Source organism: Halichoeres trimaculatus, unplaced genomic scaffold (genome assembly GCF_033239565.1).
Source record: "Halichoeres trimaculatus isolate MK-OKI-2021-1 unplaced genomic scaffold, fHalTri1.1 fHalTri1_scaffold_20, whole genome shotgun sequence".
Lineage (NCBI taxonomy): Eukaryota > Metazoa > Chordata > Actinopteri > Labriformes > Labridae > Halichoeres > Halichoeres trimaculatus.
In genome coordinates, this window is record NW_027437198.1 from 14,957,574 (window position 1) to 14,980,164 (window position 22,591).

At 38.6% G+C, this 22,591-nt stretch overlaps 1 protein-coding gene across 2 annotated transcripts; it reads right to left on the reverse strand.

The window, feature by feature from the left end:
• Window positions 1–1,069: 1,069 nt before the first annotated feature.
• LOC141809705 (ral guanine nucleotide dissociation stimulator-like 1) lies at window positions 1,070–15,553 on the reverse strand. 2 transcript variants are annotated; one of them, XM_074696859.1, is made up of 17 exons: window positions 15,135–15,553; window positions 12,838–13,127; window positions 11,785–11,829; window positions 11,487–11,686; window positions 11,216–11,370; window positions 10,873–11,121; window positions 10,684–10,787; window positions 10,229–10,313; window positions 8,332–8,400; window positions 6,823–6,909; window positions 6,022–6,054; window positions 5,510–5,631; window positions 4,367–4,456; window positions 4,038–4,167; window positions 3,576–3,899; window positions 2,988–3,102; window positions 1,070–2,900 (listed from the first exon to the last, which is right to left on the reverse strand). In XM_074696859.1, the coding sequence occupies exons 1-17, from the start codon at window positions 15,156–15,158 to the stop codon at window positions 2,761–2,763; spliced, it is 2,262 nt and encodes a 753-aa protein (XP_074552960.1). In that variant the 5' UTR covers window positions 15,159–15,553; the 3' UTR covers window positions 1,070–2,760. The 2 variants fall into 2 exon arrangements, with proteins under 2 accessions (XP_074552960.1, XP_074552959.1); XM_074696858.1 differs by having other exon boundaries at window positions 11,216–11,373.
• Between the last annotated feature and the right edge of the window lie 7,038 nt (window positions 15,554–22,591).

The following is a 22,591-nucleotide window of genomic DNA, read 5'->3' on the forward strand; positions in this document are numbered from 1 at the left end:
AAGAAAAAATCACCTTGCTTTTCAATATATATGCAATATATATATATGCCCCTCTATATATATATATATATATATATATATATATATATATATATATATATATATATATATATATATATATATATATATATATATATATACATATATATATGTATGTATGTATAATTATTATTATTATTATTATTATTATTATTATTATTATTATTATTATTATTATTTATTCTTTTTCAATGAAAGCGTAGTAATAAAGAAACACTTTTTTATTACCAAACAAATTATTTCAAAATATACAGGAATATGAATTACCTTTTCATTTTTTGTTGGCCAAGGTAAACAAACATGCAAACACCTTGTCTACACAATATGTTTGCAAATAAAATATTTAGTGCAGTAAAATCTGTACAAATGACTTGAAGCGGCATGGCAATCTTTGAATGTTCATTAAAAAGACGGAGAGACTGAGTCTTAATAATTCCAGCATTTGGGGATGACTACAGCAGTGTTACCTGTTTCCCACTTGGAGAATAAGGAGAACTGTCAATAATACCATTTGGGGCCAATAGATTTTAAGATAAGGGAGGAGGATGGCGGATCAGTGTGAATGTCTAGATGATGTGTGTTACTGTGTAAGCTCCTTTGAGGTGCTACTGTTGTAAAGAATATGCCCAATTCCTGCTCTGTGTAGAGGAAAAGGAAGATGAAGGAGGCATGAAAAGAATGAGCGTTACAACAGCTTTAACTGATCTGTCGTACACTGGATGTTTTCTCTTTTAGGACCATTCTCTGCAAACTTTCGAGGTGTTTGTGATATAAAATCCAAGCAGTCCAGCACTTTGTGAAATACTCAAACCATCTGGCACCAACAACCATGCCATGTTCTAAGTCACTTAAACCACCTTTCTTCTCCATCCTGATGCTCTGTTTGACCTTAAGCAGATCATCTTGACCACGTCTACATCCATCAATGCATTGAGCTCCTACCTGCAGCTGTTTCTGCTGTTACAAATCTACATTAACAGGACACAGGAAAAAAATGTCTTCATAATTCTGTGGTACCTCCAAATATGGTGTTGATAAATATTGTTTATTAAACTTCAAAAAGTTAGCATTTTTACAATAGCATTTGTAGCTTTGCAAGACTTCACATCAGAAAGAAGTCAGACAGAAAAGATGGAAAACATATTTATTGGGTTGTTGTTAGTGACAGAATGTGTGTCAAATCATGGCTCTTATTGTACAGTCTTTTTCTTCGAAGTGGGACTTATATAGCTTATTTATACATGTATTTATACAGTTTTAAGTTTTAGGATCCCTTGGTAGACTCCTTGGGCTCCTTTAGAGCTCAAAGAGGTAAGTCTGTCATCAATTATTTTTGCTCTTGATGAAGAATCTTGACTGGCTGACTCCAAAAGAACTTCAGAGTTCTAAGTTACAGAGTGTGTCAGATCACTGAGATCGCTGTCTGGAAAATATGATCTCTATCAGCAATGTCATTAGACTCTTGACATCATTTGACGTCATTGAAATGTTGATTTCCTTCAGCTTAAAACTGAGCCTTTTGAGCACCCCTTATTTCCAGCACGTACAAGTCTCAATTAGTTTCCTCGGACATAATTTGGGTGAAATTAAGAACATCGTTAAAATTTGAAGGATTCTCAGAAAGGAGGACATCTCAAACCATAGCCAGAACAGTTTCAAGACAAATTTTTGTGAGGTTTTTAAAAATATGTTCAAACAAGTGGAGCGTGAACCCAAAACTAACTACAGATGCATCACAATGTGCCAACCCAGTGAAGTTGCAATCAACAGTAAAGTGAATCACAGTGGAACTACAGTGAAAATAAATACAAAAGACAAAAGAGAATCCTCAACTCTAAAAGATAAACTTTTTAAGCGAAAGCAGGAGCTTTCAGGGCACAAACAGGTCGCCCTTATCGTTGAGACAGAGTTGCAATCTGCATGTGTACATCCTGTCCCGTCCGTCAAAATATCTGCTACCACCACCATGGTTACACAGCCTCAGGAATGCCATCCTTCCAGTTGGGGTTGCCGGCTGCAAACGATCAGTGTCAGAGCAGCTGCGTGCTGAAATTCACAGAGAACACTGTGATCTATGTGGCGAAAACCCCACCCACTCCTCAGATGGCATCTGGACAGCCACACACATGAGCACACCAGGCTATCTCCTCTGGAGTGGGTGACAACTTGCTGAGAGGTCCTGAGAGTTTGTTACCAACAATACCCCCTGCGCACTGTATCTAACTCCCAGTTCCTTTTTAGCACGTGGGTTGTTGGTGGCTGCCAGCTTTGTAAGGTAATTGTCAGTCTTTAAAACGTGTTCACGTATAAATAGGTCACTGACGTCGGCACATGTTGCTCTCTGGAGGGAGTGTGTGTGGCATCAAGCTGCAGTCTTTGAAAAATCAATTGGTGTTTCCACATAAATGAACATATTCAAGCCATGTGGACATTACCAACACATAGGAAGTGTTTTTTTGAAGGATCTGTAGCAAGATTTTCCCACCAGGTAAAAACATATGTTATCCAGAGGTTTTCTTCATCAGTCAAATACTCTTCTTCTTAAAGTGCTTAGCATCATTTTTTCAGTTGTGAAAAAATGTCATATGTAGTTATTTCTCAACTACATCCTGGAGAGTCCCTCTGTGTGAAAAACACACAAAAAAGGAAATGAGAAGTTTAAAAGAAGTCTCCCATGAATTCAGTTCATCTTCAAAGTGTAAAATCTCCAAATGGGAAGTTCTACTTTGAGTATCGTCCAAGACTTAACGTGGCTCTCAGCGGTTTCTTCTGTCCTTTATGAAACTGGCGCAAAACAAAGTCAAAGTTTGCAGTTGTGGACATAGCATAAAAGACGTTTGCCTTGTCTGGTATGAGCAACTCTGAAAACAGAAAATCAACACAAGCTGTCAGAGAGGTTTCTTTAGCACAATTTGTAGAATTATTGAAATAGTAAGAATGTTTCTTACCTCTCTCCTGAGCAATGACCTGTGACAGAGTGAAGTCACGCCAGTTCATGTGCTCGAGGTGATGTTTCTCCAGTGCCCTCTGGATCACCTGAGCGGTTTTGTCCTGGCTTGTCAGCTGTAGTGGAAAAGTTTAATAAACATCATGAGGAGGGTGTTCTGTGACAGAGATTGGACTACAGAATTAAAGTATTCACATGTAGTGTTACATAACTTAGGTGTTCAGGCTGCGATGTGCAAAAACAAAGGTAAAAATCCTCTCGTGCTCACATTAATCTGTGTGTGTGGCATGTGACTACAGGTAAGACATATTACATCAGAGCTGCAGAGCCAATCAGGCGACTTCAAAAATGTGATGAGCTAACTTTCTGTCAAAACAGTGAAAACATTTTTCAAACTAGGTAATAATAGCAGCTTATTTTAATTTCCTTTATCATCTAGTATCAAACTAAAGGCTGAGTTTACGCTACAACTTCAAAAACTATTATTCTGAACAGTCTCTTTGTAGCTATTATAATGGCACTCAGGGGTTAAATGAGCCTTACGCTGTTCAATATTAAGCTTTGATTTTGAGTTTAAGGAGTTACTCACCAAGATGCTTTTGTACATATTCCCATTGTTCTGGCCCATATCCACGCTAACCCTGACTATACAGGAGTCAGCCACCTGGCGGTTATATACCGGCAGAGAGGTCATGGACACAGAGCGTTTGTGGGAAGCAAGAGTGGGCCTTGAACGCGCATTGCCACAGGAAGCTGCCAGCATGCTGTGGTCTATCTGGCAGTCTGAAGAGGCGCTGGAGGGAGTCGGGGAGTCTGGAGGAAGGGAGGGCTCGCCAGAGGAGGTAGAGAAAGAAGAGGAGGACGGGGAGGAGAGGAAGGATTCAGACACGTTGTTGCAGGAGTTGTGGAAAGACTAGACAGAGGAGGAAACATGAGAATGATCATTTATTGCAACCATTTTCAAGGACAGATTTGTGGCTCATATTTCTGATTTCAAATGACTTCAGGGCTTCTTCATTATTCTTCAATACATGAGCAAACTTCTGTTTACCTGCAGTCTGATGGAACAGGCCGAGTTTGGAGAGGAGAGATCTTCCAGCTCAGAAGCACTGGATCCAGAAGATGAAACACTGATCTGATCCGCTGGGACTTTTTTTGATCCTTCACTTACGGTCAGGAGACTGAGGACAGATTCAATGGGAACTTGTATGAGAACATGACGGACAGAAGTTATTTGTAAACCATAACCATGACACAAGAAATCCCCTTATTCCAGGTCACAGAAAAGTGTGACCTCGTCCTTTGCTTGTTGTACGCAGGTCTGTGAGTATGCTACTTTGTGTTTGTGTACTCAAACAAGTCCACAACAAGGATACTCACGCTGAGAGTTTCTTTGTGAGCGTCCGGTGGCTCCATGGAGTAGGTGAGCACGAGTCCACAGGAGGCTCCAGCTGCTTTGACAGCTCATAGCTGCAAAGAATAGAAGACAGTTTGGCACAGAAGAAAATCATTTTACTAGTTCCTGATTACACTGACTTAGTTGTTTGTAAGGTCTTTCGGAGCACAACTTCCTTGTAACAGTATGGAGCTATTTCTCACACCCACGTGACTGTCAAAAGACAGTGTGAATTTTTGCACTGTGATAAAACTGGGTCAGGTCCAGCTGGGTCACTTGAAAATCTGTAACATCACTTCCCCGCTGCTTATGGCTAACATGGCTAACTTATCCAACTCATCCAACTCATCCAACTCATCCCAGCCATAATGTCAGCTCTTTTTGTTCCTGCAGTCACACTTTGCATCATTTTTTTTACAATTTTATTTCTTAATTTGTTTTTATGAAATAAAATTGTCATCTACTTTGTGTTTAAAAGCAAAGTACACTGCAAAAAACTGAAATCTTATCAAGTGTTTTTGTCTTTTTTTAAGTAAAAATTGTCTTATTATACTTGATATGAGCCACTTTCAACTTATCAATCCAGAAAAATGTCTTGTTTCAAGTTATCAGAGTACAAAAATGAGGTTTGAATCGCTTGTAACCAGTAAAAAAATCTGCCAATGGAACAAAAAAATTACTTGAAAATTTCCTTGAGACTAGAACAATGTCTTAATACAAGTAACTTTTCTCTTGTTCCATTGGCAGATTTTTTTACTGGTTACAAGCAATTCAGACCTCATTTTTGTCCTTAAATAACTTTAAACAAGACATTTTTCTGGATTGGTCAAGTGAATTTGGCTCATATTGAGTCTAAAAAGGAATTTTCTACTGAAAATAAGACAAAAAAACTTGATAAGATTTTAGTGTTTGCAGTGTAAAACATACATTAGAATGTCTTGAACTAAGAACATGTTGTCATAGCAACATACATTTTTGTGATAACATAGATAATGAGCTCAAACGATAGGAGAAGAATTTTTATAGCCCATAATTCAGGTTATGTAACTAAACTTTTATTGGACCCTCCTCTGCTAGTGATCCAGATATGGCGTGTGAAAGGGTTAATAAAACTTAAAGGAACTCACCTCTCCTGGTCAGTGAGCAGCTTTTGTCCCTGTAGCCAGGCAGCAATCCTGGGATGGTTGGGCAGGCCGTACTGGGAACACGATGCCTGCAGTAAACGGATCTGTGACAGAACCTCAAACTCCTGCAGGGAGAAGGAAAGGTCGATGCATTAACAAGGTGACACTGGCCGAAAGATGCTCTGACTGCTGACATCTGTGCGGCTGCACAACATGCCTAAAGCAACAGGGAGCCACAAAGTGACAGCAGTATTTCCAAAAGCTACAATAGTAAATATTTAAAATATTCAAATATTTCAAAATGTCGTCATGCACTTAAAATCAGGAGTCAGAAAATGTTCCTCTGTGTTTACACAGACAAAGCAAATAGACTTTACACACCTATATACACAAGCAAGCACTGCAGTGCTGAGACAATGTTACGTGAGCCCTTTTGTTTTTTTGTTTTGACACAAAAGAGAAGATTACAACACAAGGGGAGTACAAAACTGTTCACATAAAGAATAATAACTTACTCTTCTCCGCTTCTCAAAGTTTATGAGCCCACCCTGCCAAAAGAAAAGACCGTTGGTTAAGGTTTTATTCACATAAAAAAAGAGAAAAATTAAGTTTATTGTGCAACTTTGAGAGGGGGTATTCCGCTTTCCATTTATTAAACATGGATGCACAATCGCTGTATAGTCATATTTAGTTGAAATCCCTGAATCAGTCTCAACTGCTCAAAACACTTTAATCTAAGGAAAAAAAATAGGAAATCTTCATGAGACTAGCTGAAACAATAAATCATACTGATATGATGTGAATAGATAGATATGAATCTCCTAACTTGTTTACAACACACCTGCCTACAGCTCTGTCCCTCAACAAACCTTCAGGGGGCTGGCCAATCAGAGGGAAGGGGGTTTGTGGAGTGGGGAGCCTTAAAGAGACAGCAGCTAAAACGAAGCTGAAATAAGGCTTTTGAAACACTCATGGGTAAATCATGTATCGGTTCTTTGGGGGTACTAGCATGAAAGTACAAAGCCTAAAAAGGCACAACACCCCCTCTTTAATGATCAAGTGGCTCATGATATTTTTAAGGAAAACACTACTGTTTTTAAACATCACAAAGTTACAATTAAGGTAAACTAATTTCCTATAAATGCTCCAAAGCACATAACTGCACAGTTAAATAAGATGAGTCATAACCTGTATCCTCATATGACCCATCAAAAGGATTTATGGTATGAATGGTGTTGCTTTTGCTAGTTTAATAATGTTTCTCTTATAAACTTTCAATGAAGTGAGAAGTAAGTCAAGTTAAAGTAACCAAGTACCTCCAAAGTGTCTGGCAGAGCGGTATCCAGCATGGTGAGGACGGTAAGATAAGTACCCAGATATGGAACCAATCCACTGGATGTACTCTGCAGAGCAAGAAAGATCTCTTTACATCTTTTAAATACAGTTAGTACTTTGGGTTTTCCTGAAAAGGTTTGGGATTAAACAGCAGTCACATAAGGGGAGTCCCAGTTCACAGTGCCAAGGGCTCATGTTACAGGCCAGGAGAATGTGCATATGACTCATAAAAAACTCCAGTCTGGTCTATTATTACTGTCCTATAATCCTGGTGATCTGAGGCCGCTCAAGACTTGTTAACGCACGGTGAGGTTAAAGATAGGTTTGGGTCCCTGCCATGCCTAGGATACTCAACCCACACTCAGTGAAATCTGCTCTCTTGTGGGGTTTAGTGTTATACAATATGGAAGATCTTAACTCTGGCTGTCAGAAGAAATCACATGACAAATAGAGAGTTTGTTAACTACATAACTGTACTGAGAGTTTAAGCCAAGGGTCTGTGACTCTGGAGCCTTATGCAGCTCTCCGACTCCTTTGCAGTGGCTCCTTGTAGCTTTAAAAAGATATAACTGCAATAAAAAAAAAATATTTTTCTTACAGAGGGTATTGATGTTTAAGGAAAATAACACTAAAGAAAATCATGCGTTAACATTTGGCTGAACTAAATATGTATCACATCTTGCAATAAAGCCTGCCACTGCTCCACTTTACTTCCTACAACATCAACAGCTCACCAACTGTCCATGCACATGTGGCTAAACTCAAGTTTTACACCCCTGGTAAGGTAACTAAATGTATAAAAGAAAAATCTGGACACAAAACAAAGTTTTTAATTCAGTGTTGATGGATTCATTTAACTGCCACAAGCTAACTATATATAAGCTTGATATGTGGCAAGACATTAGCAAGTAGAGCTACTGTATCAATATATTTGATCAAATTCAGGTTTTATGTCAAAAATGTTGAAATTTTTGCAAATTTTTGAAATTTATTTTTTTAACAAACTTTTGTAAGTTTTTATGAATAGGATTTAAATTTCTTTTTAATTTTAAATGTTTTTGATTTTTTCTGAAAATTTCAATGTTAAAAAAAAACTCTTAAATTGTTTTTTTTTTCAAATTAGTAAATCTTTCACATTTTTTCAACATTTGACATTTCAAAGTTTTCCAATTTTTTTCAAATTTACTAAAAATAATAAACTGAGAAATAAAAATTGCAATTTCATTAATTAAAAAAACGTTTACTTGAGATAATGATTCATTAGATTTTAGCTATGCATAGAATTTGATCCTCGTATTGTCCTTATTGTGAAGACAAAGTAGACATTTTAGCTTCAGATTTTTTTTTTCCAGGTGAGCAGAGGCAAACTGGCTACCATAAAAGGAAAGTTTGCAGACCCCTGGATTTAGGCTGAACCTCAATGATATACAGCATAGGCTTAAGCTCCTTCATTTGTCTTCACTCTTTCCTCAGGGTGAGGTATTGCTTACCGTCTGTTTGACTGAAGTGCGCTTAGATATCTTGGGGGAAATGGTATCCACGGTGGCTTGGCCTCTATCCTGTTAAAGTAGGTCAGACAAAGCCATTTTTAGTTGAGGGTGTAGGCACAGAAATCTACACATTGTAAAATAATGTTTTAAAAAAGTTAGATTAAATAATCTTCTACTTTTGCATCAATTTTAACTATTTGCATGCAAAAAGACACAGAAGTTACAGTCTAGTGTAGACAGTCTAGTAAAATCTTTCTCTCAGGAGTGTTTCCATGCTACTTTTGTTTGAGAGTACAGAGATAATGTTTTGTAAGATTGATTGTGTTTGCATACAGAAAAAAAAGCACATACGATCCAAACAAAACTTGTATCAGCCATTAGAAATGTAAATATTTTACCGAGAGCAGCAAAAGCATGTGCAAACTACTTGGTTGTTGTTTGAAGAGGGTAATGCAGAGAGTACGTGTTTATTTGTGATCTATTGACATGAGAGTCCCTCCACTGTAACTAGACACAAGCCTCTTCTGACGCAGTTGCCCGAGGCAGACTGCATAAAAGAGAAAAAAAAGGGAACATGATGTTCTTGAGGGATACAGTTCCCTATTAACTCTTAGTTTAACATTTAACCAAAAAAATTCTCTTTATAATGATTAAGAGGAGAAATCCATGGTCTCTGAGTGACAAAGATAATCATTTCTGAAGAGGTTAAACAGGTTAAACTTGTTCTGTTAAACATGTCTCAAGTTATGTGTTGTGAATCTTCGGCTCATATCCTAAAAGCCCAAATCTGTCACTCCAGAATTTTGTCAAGATCTCTTTGGCTCAGTTGACTGAAGGCTCGTGTGGCCCCTGTCTCAACGAGGCTTCTGGGAATGAAAGCATGAAACAGCTGCAGCTGGCTGACCCATTTGCGTCACTAAACATTAACCCTGGGATGCATCTGAAGGTCAAAAATGAACTTAGTGCACAAGTTATTGGATAAATTCCTTCTTATCTGGTACTTGTCAGGAGACAATATTTACTACTGAGCAGTTTCATAAGTGTGTTACTAAAAGTATTTCTACTTTTTAATACTTCTAAATAACTGTTTTTATTAAGTGTTTTTATAATCCAATCACACTAAGTAATGGCTAAATAACATTGCTATTGTTACTGTACTATAAATACAAATGACTAGTTGAAGAAATAAAATAAAGTAAAAAATAAAGTACATTGGTACCCTTCCTATGGTAGTATCAGCTGTTAAAATAAAAAATTGATTTAAAGCCAGTGAAAATAACAAAAACAAACAAAAATCAAATTACTTTCCTTTACTTAAAGGCACTGTGAGGATGACTATGCGGCGGTAATTGCAGTGACACCTGTGGCCTGAATTGGTAGTGTTTTTCTGTGACAGAGACACCATTTCCTATGAGCACCATCCCCCACTGTTGTGAAGACATGACTCTTGCCGAGGCATGCGTTTGTTTTGCTCTCGTTTAGCTTTCTTCTGCGCTGCTGTCCTCTTTCTTTTTGCCAGTCCAGCTCTGGTGTCCATTTCAACTACAAAATTAAAATCCAAGAAATCGTTTTCTTCAAGAAAAAGTAAACAAATATTGCTTCTCACTTGGTCAACTCACTTCGCACTGCTAAACTTTGCCGACTGTTGTAGCGTTGTCTTAGTGACTTTCAGTCTAGATGCCTGAAAAATGGATTTTCTTTCACCCCGGAAAATTTAAAATGATCACACATACTGAGACAAAACATTTAAAAATAACCAGCTTTGGTGCTGTTAATCTCATTTTAAGTTGTTGGTTATGAACAGGCAAATGTACAAAAGTGAAACTATCTCAGAATCACTATAAAATCCTCACTGTGCCTTTAAAACCTGTGAGCATTAAGAATTTTACTTCCTCACCTCCACCAGGAGCTCTCTGTTAGTCAGGACACAGTTCTCATCAGGGAAGGTTTCCAAAAGGATATCAAACACGGCCATGCTGTCCCTGCAGGAAGAAGCACAGACATGTAGTGAATGTGTAGATATTTAACAAAAAAACACTGGTTATCGGTTTACTAAGTTTTTTACATAGTAACTAATCTTTTTAGTCCGGAACCAGAATTTTTACATAATAAACACAACAACAAAGCCATGCTTCAGTAACTTTCAAAATTGTGACTTCAGTGTCCCTGACTTGACATTGAATATGGGTCATTCAAAAGCAGGACGTTTGCTGACTTGCAGCTCTGACACTTGATTGCAGATTACAAAGGTTCAATGGCCTCATTAAATGATGTTTATGGAGAAGACTATAAAATCATAACCAAAGAGACAGACAAGGCTTTGACCTTGAAATGGTTATTACAAGGCTCTACCTGCTAACAGCCGCCCAGGTCTTTCTCAGCCTGTACACCGCGTTGGACTGAAGGGCTGATAGGATGGCCTTAAGGGAGGAAAAGTTCTTCAGCCGACGACAATCCTGCAGAAGAATAAAATACTTTAAAATCAGATATCTCGCTAACATGGTCTTGTTTTGAACTTTCAAGGCTCTACCATTTACTAACCTGTGCTACTCTGATCCACTTCTCTATGATGCGAGCCCGTTGAGCCGGCGTTGTAGGAGTTTGACGAGAGGAAGGCGGACTGAGCGTCGCATCTGTAGGTCTGCAGAGCAGGGACATTATGACATGGTTGGCAATGGCGTTGAACTGTGCAATGGTGGCTCTTATGGTGGGAGACATGTTTTCCTTTTTGTCTCTTTGTGACCAAACACAGCCCAGACACTGGTAGGGCACCACTTTGACAAACAGAGCCTGAATAAACAGAGAAAAAATGGTGAGCCTTTGATCATGAATACAAATCCTAAAAATTGGAAACTTTAGGAGGAAAACACATCTTTAAACGTACAGAGTCCATTCGAGTGAGCTGTTCAGCAATGGCTGCAGCAGAGAAGTCCATGATGCCACCCTGATCCAAGGAGTTGTCACATCCTGAATCCTCATCGCCTGAACCCTCATCTAGTTGACCCAGATCAGTTTTAGCAGGACTGATGTGTGTCTCAGCTTCTAGAAAAAAAAAAAGAGAATTCAAGAACAAAAGCAACAGATTTTTTCAGGAGGATCTAATAGTTTAAACAACACTAAGACACCTAAACAATGGCAAAATGGTGGGTCATCACCTTCATTTTGGAACCTCTTAAGCAGAGCTTCAGCCTGACCAGCCAAAGAGCAAAAATTTGGCTGGCTGTGAATGTTATCATGAACAGCAGAGCTGATCCTCAGGTGATCCAACAGTAGCCTAAGTGCTGGGTGCAGGGGAGGGTCCCTGAAGTCCTCACTGTACTCATCCAACCATGTCTGGACAAAGGCCAAGAGTGGGCTGCGGAGGAAGTGGAAAAATCATTATGGTTAAATGCTTAAGCCTCACTTGAAGCAACATTGACACGCAGCAAATGGACCCAGAAATTGTTTGCTTACCTTCTGTAGTATTCACTGTTGTCAAGATCAGAGGCAGCACTTTCTCTGCAGGAGGAAAAACATCAGAACAAATCATCTCTCTGGGCTGTTTTTCTCTTATCAAATACTTTAATCATTATTTGCTCCTGTCTGCAGCTCACCTGACCCTTCTATCATGCCAACCACGGTCTAAAACTGCTCTATGCATAATTGTTGTTGTTGAGAGCCTCAAGATAATGAGCACTTGCTACATACTTGTTATTACATCAAAGCTGGCAGGGGCTGGTTTGCTGTGTCAGGGAAACAAAAAAAGATCCTGACTCAACACGGTGACTTTGCATCTGCAGAAACTCAAGTTGTTTTTCTAGAAGGAGAGCTCCTCTCAGGAAGTTGTTTGACATATTTTAAAAGCTTGCTTCGGCATGAAAATGGTGATAATGTTTCTCACTTTCTTAGTTTAATTGAAAGGATACCACTCTAATGTAAGGATGCTTAGCCAAGTTCAGCACAGGAGATGGAAGCAACACTTAACCTTTTGGGTGACAAAATCTGACAGCAAAAAGCTTCAATATCTCATAATTTATCATTTTGTTTCTAGGATTTTTGATACAAGCTCAACTTCTTGGAGTAAACATCTCAAAAAGTCTGTGAAATTGAAAAAAAATCCCTATACAGTGTGCCGACCAGAAACAGGAAATAAAACCACAAACCTAAAAGTGATAACACAGCACTTTTTTTTTTTTTTTTTTTTTTTACATTTTTTTTAAACATATACATAGTGTAAAAACAGGAAATTGGAAAATCTGGAAATTTGGCTTTCACATATCAGTTGTGATATTACTAAACAAATGAGAGCCAATCAGGAAAGAGTCAAGCCAGCATCACTTATTTTCTTTTTTTATCTTGAACTAAGATGTTTCTCTGGACTTCACAGTTGAATGTGACTCATTTGAAGCCTAAAAGAACATTTTTCACAAAAAAAAATAAACAAAAACACATGCTTAGATTTCAGTTTTTGCAGTGCAGAGCTTGTCTCCTCACTCTAAGTCCATGCATGAGAGCTAATACCCATACCTCTGGAAGATCATCTCTATGAGCGCTGAGGCTCCAGTGAAGGTTCTGTAAGTGGAGAGGAAGATCCTGGAGTAGTCCTGCTCCTGGCAGCAAGGACTGAGGAGCTGATCGACCAGTATGCTCAAGTTAGCAGCCTTCAGGCGCCGCACCTTGCAGGTTCGGTACTGGACAAAAGCAAAGCACGGGCTCGTCTCACCCGGGTTCGGCGAGGAGGGAACACGCTCCCGACGCAGGGTGACTCCGTACACTGCATCGCCTTCGTGCTCCTCTCCCCACTCCTGCACTGGGTTCTTTAGATGGAGAAAGATAAGGAATATTTTAAAGGTCAACAAACACTGACAATAAGGGAAAATACAGGCACAGGTTAAAGACACATACATAAATAAAGTAGTCACAATACAGAGGTCAGCCTGGGCCCTGAGGAGGTAAAAATAGCAGCAAACCTTCATGATGAATCGACACAAACAAGTGACACAACATTACCAAGACTCATCTGAGCACAATATGAACCAAAACAACAGCTTAATATTGCCTCACCACTGTAGTGACTGTACAAACAGGTATGTCAGAAACAGTGGATTATCAGATGGACACCATATGATGGTGGTTTTTATTTTCCTCTTTACACACAGACCTAAAATTTCCAGAACTGCAAAGTTTCAGATTCATGAGCAAATTCATGGAAAACACATCGAAGCAAAACACTTCTTTAGTATATCGCAGCTCCTAGTTCCCTTTGATGACCAAAACAATAGAAGAGACTTTAAAATCTGTGGATTGTTACCCAAGCTCGTCTGTCACGTTTCTGTTTGAACACACTGTATTATTATTAATACAGAGAACAAGACGGGCTTTGTTTGATGCAAGTGGAAGATATTAATCAGTGTTTGAGTGATTGCAGCTCAGGGGTGCTCGAGAGCTCTTGATGCTAGATACAATACACTTGGTGAAGGAGTTAATCAAATGTGAGTACCAGGAGAGACACAGGCTGTGGTGCATAATATATAAGATTCAAAGAAGCCTCTAATCATAATGTAGCACTGATTTGCAAGTATGAATACTAACAATGTGGAATGAGGCTTGATGTAAATTTGTTTCTTTTCAGTTTATTTCAAACACTTAAACTCAAGACATGACATCTTTAGGTGTTCATAGTTTAGTTAAAATATCAGAGGTCACAGATTTACGATCCAAAAACTGATTGTATGACCTAGTTTTTTTTTTACAGAGGCTTTCTGGTTAAACTGTTAATTCTTACCCCTCAAACCAAGGCAGCCCTGACACTCTCTCTGTGACATCCTCAGGGTTATTTTCTTGGACTTTACAAGAAACCACACCTCCAATTTTACAGACTGAGAACATAAACCAAAAAACTAACGAGATAATCTAAAAAGGTCTCATTTCAGCGTCTTACATTTCACACACAGCCAGTATCATATGTTACATGACTCCTGGCTAATCCATGATCTGATATGCAAACGCCTTGCAAACCACACAGGCCCTGGAGAGCATGTGAACATCCATGTGTCAAGACTCTTTTCATGTCATATCATGTTTTTATGCTTTATGAGCAAAGTGGAAAGTAGAGACAGAATAGGTGAGGATTTCTGGATTTCTGGATTTTTAGTGAAATGTTTTCCTGCTGTGCTTGCCAGTGCTAACCAGTATCACACAAACCCCATTGTTCCCTACAGAAACCAGGATTGTTCCTGCATAGATGGGAACAGTGTATTGTGTCCTGTTAGTCGGGAGCAGTGATGGTGGTACTTGGCACCACGAACAGCCATTTTCAAGAATACAAATTAAATGCATAAAAACATTCAAAAAGCACTCAAAAATAATTAGAAGTAAGTGTTTGAGACACACAGCACATGACTGAAAGATCCAGATAAGTTCAAGATAATGAAAAAGGTCCTTCTGCATCACAACCAAAGATCTTTAACCTGTTTCTCAAGATCTGCCTTCCCCCTTCAATCATATTTTAGCTGAGATAAAGACATTGTTTGTGGACTTTTAGAAACATGAACCAAAATTAAACAATTTCGCAGAAGTGATTCTTTTCTTTCATTTAAAACTGCCACAAAACTAAATCCAAACTTTGGGTTTTTACAGGAGGAGCACAAAGAAAGTCTGTGCGTTCTTCCACAGAGACATCTCTTAATCCCACACAAGACTAAAGAATTATCTGGAAGAATGGGAAGACATCTAATCGAAAACAATTAATGCATTTATGTTTTTATTTCCCCTTAGTTTGATTTAGAAAAAAAAATAATAATAATAATTTTAAAAAGCCTTACCATGGTTAGCTCCCATTTCCCCATCTCGTCTTGTCTTTTATGGAGTGTTGTCCATCTTTACAAGAATTGCTGGACAGAAAATCGTCAGGTCTAAGGCTGAGGATTTAAAGATTTAAGGCTTCATGTTGATAAAATTAAAACGCTTTTTTAAAATTCTCTTTAGGGACTACATCAGCGCTCCTGTTTTAAAATAAAAAAAGGAATTTCACCGACAGAGATCGCTACATTTTACGCAAGTATAGCAATGCGCTCCAGCCTGTGCTACAGCTAAAACCGACAAGATCCAAACTGTTCCGACTTGTTTTCACGGAGCACTGAAGGATTTCAGTCCACAGGGACGACTCCACTCGTTTCCAGCGTGAATGTGCTCAGTTTGAGCGAAACTCTCAGGAGTGGTTTGAAGTAGGAGGCAGCTTTCTGCTCCAAGTGTTGACTGTAGGAGGGGTTAGAGGAGGTGTGTTCGTGGGGCGAAGAGGGAGCCTGGGTAGAAGAGACCCAATGCTGCTACTATAAAAAGACCATTACTAATGTTTTCCTGCGTCAAGTAATTAAATAGCAACGACTTTAAGAAGACACAAGTCTGTTTCCTCTCATTGTTCGGTTATAAAGTGATGCTGAAACTTTTTTTATCATCAAAACCCAATCCAAAAAGTTTGTACATTGTGTGAAATGTTGGTAAAAACAGATAGCAATGACTTGCAAATCTCATTAGCCCATGTTTTATTCACAATAGAGCGCTGACAACAGTTTAGATGTTTAAAGAGAGACATTTTACTATCATATGCAAAATATTGGCCAATTTTGAAACACCTCTTTAAAAAGTTCAAAAGGCTGTAAAATTGGTGGTTCTTACAAGAAACAGCTGGAGGATCATTTTGCCACTACTAACATGAACCAGCTACAGATCAGCAAGATCACTTGGTCATATTAAAAAGAAGAAGCTGAAGAAGCTGAGTCCCTCAGAAGTAAAAAATGGGCATGGATTAACTGGGCAGCCGAAAAACTGGAGAAAACGTGTGAAATAATTTTGGAAAATATGTTCCTCTGTGGAAATGTGCAAGACTTTGAGTTCCCTGACATATACAGCTCATTATATCACGAAAAGGTTCCAACAGTCTGATGAAAATATGTCGTCTGTGTTCTGTAGTGAATAAGATATTGGTTTATGGGACATGTAAATCACTTCATTTTGTTTTAACTTTAATTTTACCCAAAGTCCAACTTTTTAGTATCTGAGTTGTGTTTTAAATCATGTATTGTCCCACCAAAGCATAACTTGTCCACCTCAGAAAGCAGGAGAGGCAGAACATTTGGAGGCTGGTTTTGATTCAAGTAACAGGCTAACCTCCATCTGGGATGCTAGAAACTGGAAATTCTGTACCTGCTGATTTGGAGTAAATGAAGTAGCTATTTCAAACCACAGGATGTGTAATTTCAAGATACTTCAAGAGTTTAAATTAAACCTTACTTATTTTGGAATTTAAAACAAACAGCTGAGTTGAGGGGGTCACATTCATCATGAAATGCTAAAAATTAGAAACAACAAGCACTGGAAACTTCTGTTGCTACTTCTTCATATGTTTCAGGATACCCTTAGCCAAATCTCACACTTCAATGACTTAAAAAGGAAAAACTATATCAAATTTTTTTTGGGGGGGAAGGCAGCAAAAACCATCCTGAGGGCCAGGCCTGGTTCACAGACTGAAAGTATCACATTTATGGTCATCATTTATGATGTGAGAGTTTGCTGAAAAACAAGGTTTATCAATGCCTGCAGTTTGCTGTAAGTAACAAAAGGTTATTTTAGATACTGATGAATACTCACATAAAATACCAGGAAAGTGAGCAATTGTCAGAAATTAACTGACAGCCTACAATCAACAGGCATTAAGTAGCTATTTTCATTTAAGTGACACTTCAGTGACTCAAGTGATGACTTTAGTGGGTTGTTGTGTGATTTACCTGAACGACTTACTCAAAGCGCTGAACATTGATTCAAAGTAGGACACAACTTGACACTGTGACGCTGACATTTATACGAAATGAGAGCAGGTTATGAAACTGTAATCTTTCCCAGAATTATGGAATTTTTTGTCCTTTGTTTCCTCTTCTGTTAAGGCCACAACCTCAGCCACAAACATTACATCAGGCGTATGAGCAGGGGTGAAGGTACCTGAGCTGTTAAAGCTCAGGATGGACACAAAAGTCTCTAAAATTAGTTAAGAGTATTTACTTAGTATTTTATTCAAGCTAAAATGCATGAAATTGTGGTTATTGTCACGTTAATATCTAGATTAATTTGTTTATTCCCTCTAAATTGAGCAAGACAAATTTTGGTAAGGTTGTTTCTTGGAGGATTAACCAATCAAAAGTTTTGAGCGGCTTATATTGTGACCCTGTATCATACTACACCACTCACAACAGGGATCATGTTAGAACCCTTTGTTGTCACAAACACAAGTGAAATTGCTTTGTCTCCATCCTGATGCAGATATTAATTTCCTTTAATCACCAACGGCATTAACGTCACATCTTTCCACCCAGTGACGCCTTTTAGGTGTGTCTCTTCCCCTGAGCACCTTTCATTGTTGATGGTGGTGGCATAAAATATAAAACCCAGGCTGTTTACACCAATCTGAAACCACACATCACTGCCCAACCTTCTGTTATTAACATGTCCTCGCTTTCTGGAGACAACACTGTCAGAGATCAGCTGATAGGTGTTTCTGAAGGCTCAGCGAATTTGTGCTTACTTTGATTCAGGTCACTTTTATAAAGCCTTTGTACTTTATAAGTAGAGATGATTTATACACAGGTCCCCTTGGTAACAAAACTGATTGACTGTGAGTCCAAATGATGCGTGTTCATATGGATGACACACAAACTGAATCTTAAACACTGGACAGAATTAGGGTATTTGGCCACTTGATTCAGGAATTTAAAGACCTTGGAGGACAAATGACGCACAGTGGTAACAGGAGTGGTAAGGAATGCAGACAGACTGTATTTTATCACCACATCACAACATAACACACAAATACCATCAGAACAACTTTGCCTCTATTACAGTCATGACAGGCAGAGGTTTTCTTTTTGCATTGGAAGAGAAGATTTGGCAAATTTTTCATGGCTACAACCTACATTCTCAGCTTTGCTTCTCATCCCATAAATGCATGTTCCTTAGAAATATGGCACCATTTAAATTTGAGATGTGTTGTCAAGAAGAACTGTTCTTCTAAAAAATAATCTACCAAATCCACACATTTTGGCTGTTTCATAACTTTTAAGCTCATCAAGAGTCCAGTGGCACATGTTGAGTGCATACCAGTCCCTCAAGAACTTCCCTCACTCCTACGACTCGAGTGCTCAGGCTGCTCAGGTGTTCTCTATGGAGACTGGAATGCATGAAAGCTCTCACTGGACAACATACCTCGGGAACCACTCAGGACCTCTGACGCAAAATCAGCTCAGAAAACTGCCTCTTTAGTGATTTGTCACCTCAGTTATCACTCACTGTTTGACTGTAAACAATGAGATTTGACGCCTTATGCGACATGGGAACTCTGTTGATGCTCATGAGTCGGCTGCAGTCCTCTGTGTTAACTGTTCTGATAGTGTTTACTGTGCAAAGGTCAAAAGCTGTCAACGCTGAAAGGCTATAAGCTTTAAGAGAGGTGTGGCATTTTGTGACAAAATAAACCCATTTCTTCGACAGCCCCCACTAGATACACCCCAAAGAAGTGGATTCTGAGAAACAATACAATCGGTTATGTTAAAAAAGCAGCGATAACACTTTTTCAAACTTTAAAATACATGCCACTCTCTAAATGATAAAACTTTTCACGAGCCTGGGAACCTAATGTGTCTGCAAGCGCCTGATTTATTTGCTCTATGTTCCCTGTGTTAGATCTAGGTTGGGCAAGCTGCGGTTGTTCATCACAGCTGATAATGGCATGTACAGAGGAGCGCTCCTCAGGCTGAACAACTGAGTTGGGTGCCACTGATGTGGAATGCTCTTAGTCAGCCTCTGTGTCAAATTTCTAAAAAGTTAGTCAGTTAAAACTATGTACTAATGCCCCTGTCAGCGATTGCTTTGTTTCATACCAAACTTCTTAGTGTGATGTTGCATCATGCATTTACATTGACTGGATGTTGAAGCTAAAGCTAGCTACTTAGCCTAGCAAGCAACTAAAGTGCTTTTCAACCAGTAACTAAATGGTTCTTGTGGTCCATTGTTGTCTGCATTTGAACTGAGATCTGAAGTCCTCTGAAGATTTAGAAAATCAGGTTAATGGCGTATGAAGTAGGGATGGATGAGTACCGATACCAGGTATTGGTATCGGGCCGATACCAGCCTTTTTTCAAAGTATCGGTATTCGTGAAGGCTGCCGATACCAGCGGCCAACACTCAAGGCAAGAAAATCTTGTGTCAAGTCAGTCCTCCTCACCAGTAGTTGGCGCTGCATTGCTGCAGTTTAACTCCGACAGTTGTTAGTTTTATTGTGCACTTTCAATAGTGTTTTTTTTTTTTTTTTTTTTTTCTGTTTATTGACGACTCTGAGTGGAATGCATCCTTCTCAATTGGCTTTATATTCTCATTTTTCTCATTCTCATCTACTATTTTTAACTAACTGGCTGCCAGCTGTTTTCAGAGCAGAACCTCACACTGCCAGCTGTCTAAGAGCACTTTGACTACCCTTTCAAGACCAACAGAATATTGTTTTCTATAACTATGTATCAACCAAAACTAAGAGTTGACTCTCTTCTTTTTTGAGGTTAAAAAAAGTCTGTTTCTACCTTTTTCCATTCTGTATTCTTTATTGGTAGAACATAGGTTGGTTTCACCAAAAACACTCGTCATTGACCAAATTCAGAGAAAACAAGCTTTGATTCGTTTTTTCGCTTGCCAGGGGTCAGTTCATCAGCACACTATTCTACAAGCCTGATATGGATAGACAAGCTCTGCCAGACCACCCCCAGACCACCCCTTTGAAAAACATAGTTCAAGTCTATAGATGTCATTGTCAGTCAATGGATATAATCAAATTGATGTCCGTAGATGTCAATGGCTGCCAGTGAGTTAAATTAAACTTAGACGAATTACCGAAAACTTCAACCGTGTTTCAACAGCTGTTGTACTGTTGGCGTCTTCCCACATTTTCAGCTGAAGGTCTCCAGTTCACAGGGACACTCTTTATACTGTAACACCAAGAGCTGACAGTTATCAGGCTCAAAGAAGTTGATAGTTTTGGTATTATTAAATCCAAGGGAATCACAGCTGTGTGTAATGTTATAGTTAATAGTGGGTGAAATAAAAAGTCAGCGGACGTTCCACCAATCAGAAGCATAGAGGGATAAACTAGTTGACCCAAAACTACATTTAGAGCCCGGTTTCTGCAGTTTTTAACTGCAGTTTCTGCAGTTTAAAAAAAGCACATAGTTCCTCCAAAAGTCCCTGGTCCCTGGTTCCTGGGGGGGAAGTTTCTGCAGTGGAAAAGCATCAGTGTTGTATAACTGTCATTTGCTTATTATAGGTTTGTCACTGCTGCTTTATCAGTGCTTACTGCAGCACTCTTCACACAAAAACAGTATGATTAAATCTAGCAGCATAATGTTGTTGGTAAATACAGCTTGTGAAATGTTCCCCTCATAGGTGTCACTTTTCAGAAGTAGATATTATATAAAACTATCAGCCAGTTGTCATTACACAACGTCTGTTGGATACTGATCTCTGAGCTTGCAGTGCCAGAAAGTGCAGGACGCTAACAGTGAGCATACTTAGCATAGTCATTATTAACATAGTCATTGATGAATTTAACAGTTTGTGCTTATGAGTGTTTCCCTGGATACGCTGGTTAATATGTACGTCGCAACACTTGGAGCATTTACTTCCTGTTGTTCCTCTTTGTGTGTTATTCACTTTCTGGAACACTTGGTGATTTTGTTTCAGGTCAAAGTAACAGAAAATAAAACACCAAGATGCCATGGACAGGCAGACCAACCTGATATCACTTTCAGTGATTTGGTATCATCAATCATCCTACCGGGCAATGAGGAGGCTCTGATTACTTTGAGTTGTAACTGACACAGTGGAGTTCACATACTGGCAGATTTAAGGAACTGCATGTTGATTTGACCCCTGATGAAAAAATGATTGGAATCTGAGCAGATGACACTTACATAAAGCCAGCATGGAAGCCTGATTAGTGATAAGAAACAAGCTTGCACTGAGAGGGAATTGTCGCCATCTTGTGGTCAATGGTAAAATAGCAAGTGACTTTTGTAGAACAAGTTTTTCAACTTTACAATTTTTTCCTCAAATTTTACATCTCATTGGGATTTCAGTTCTTATTTGGGATGTGTTTAGTCTCTTGCAGTGGCCAACAGGGGCAGAGGATGAGAAATGGGTTCAGACTTTGACATGCATCTTCAAGTTTGTATCATTCAGGCGTTGTGATACAGATTTTTCAGGCTTGCAAATGATCTAAGTGGTGATAAGTGGTTTGCATTTCTGTCACTCTGATACACTAAATCAACATTTCAAGAATTGTAATTGTGTGTTTGATACTGAAAAAAACAAAACAGAAACGTAGGTTAATGTTGAAGTAACTTTATTCAAATGTGATTGGGTGATGGCTCTTTTACCATAGCTGACAGGAAAACTGGGCCTAATTAAAAGAGAAAAATAAATAAATAAAATAAAAAGGTGTTTGATAGTTTAAATAAGATTTTTAAAAACTTGGTGGAAGTTTACCCAATAGGAGGATAAGTAACTGATCCTTTACCTAGAGAAGTTGACTTTTAGTTATTTCACAAAAACACACATTTTCATCACCCTGCTATCATCACTAGCAGCCCTGAGCTTCACAAAAGTGTTGTCAGGATTCACTTGGGATCTGTATAGTGCTTGTTAATTTAGGACACATTTTAGACAAACCTTGAATTTGAGTAAAAGTTTATCCATCCAATATATCTGTCTTTGACAAGTGGAGAAGCTGGAGACACGGGGAGGTTCCTTCTTCCCTTGAGTTGGGGAGTTATCTACAGCACAACTATCCTCTAAAACACAACAAAGCAAGTTTACCTAGATAACACTGCATCAGCAATAAAAATGATTACTGTAGGCTGAAGGATAGTTATTTACAAAACTATTTTTATTTTTTAAAAACCCACAGTTCAACTCAACAAACATAAAAGATGCAACAAAGTACAACAATTTGAATCAGTTAAATTAAAGAGTCTGCCTTTGGCTTAGGTTCCTCTGCATAGGTATGATGTTTTAAGATGCACTGCAACAGCACATGCTAGATAAAATGTAAATAAATGGCTTTGATAACACATGGTTAATAATGTATTTATATTTAACATAAGGTTACACATCTAAAATGACATTATGACGGGGATAAAAGCACAACACGTAAAATTGCACTGGATCAAGGTCCAGCTCACTTCCATGT

What these genes read in the sequence shown, in the direction of transcription:
- LOC141809705 (XM_074696858.1), bottom strand. Translation starts at nt 15,158, where the DNA reads ATGGGGAAATGGGAGCTAACCATG. An exon ending in TAAGAGGTTCCAAAATGAAG is followed by an intron (nt 11,374 to 11,486) that starts GTGATGACCCAC and finishes TTTTTTTTCTAG; the next exon opens with AAGCTGAGACACACATCAGT. An exon ending in GGTCATTGCTCAGGAGAGAG is followed by an intron (nt 2,901 to 2,987) that starts GTAAGAAACATT and finishes TTCTGTTTTCAG; the next exon opens with AGTTGCTCATACCAGACAAG.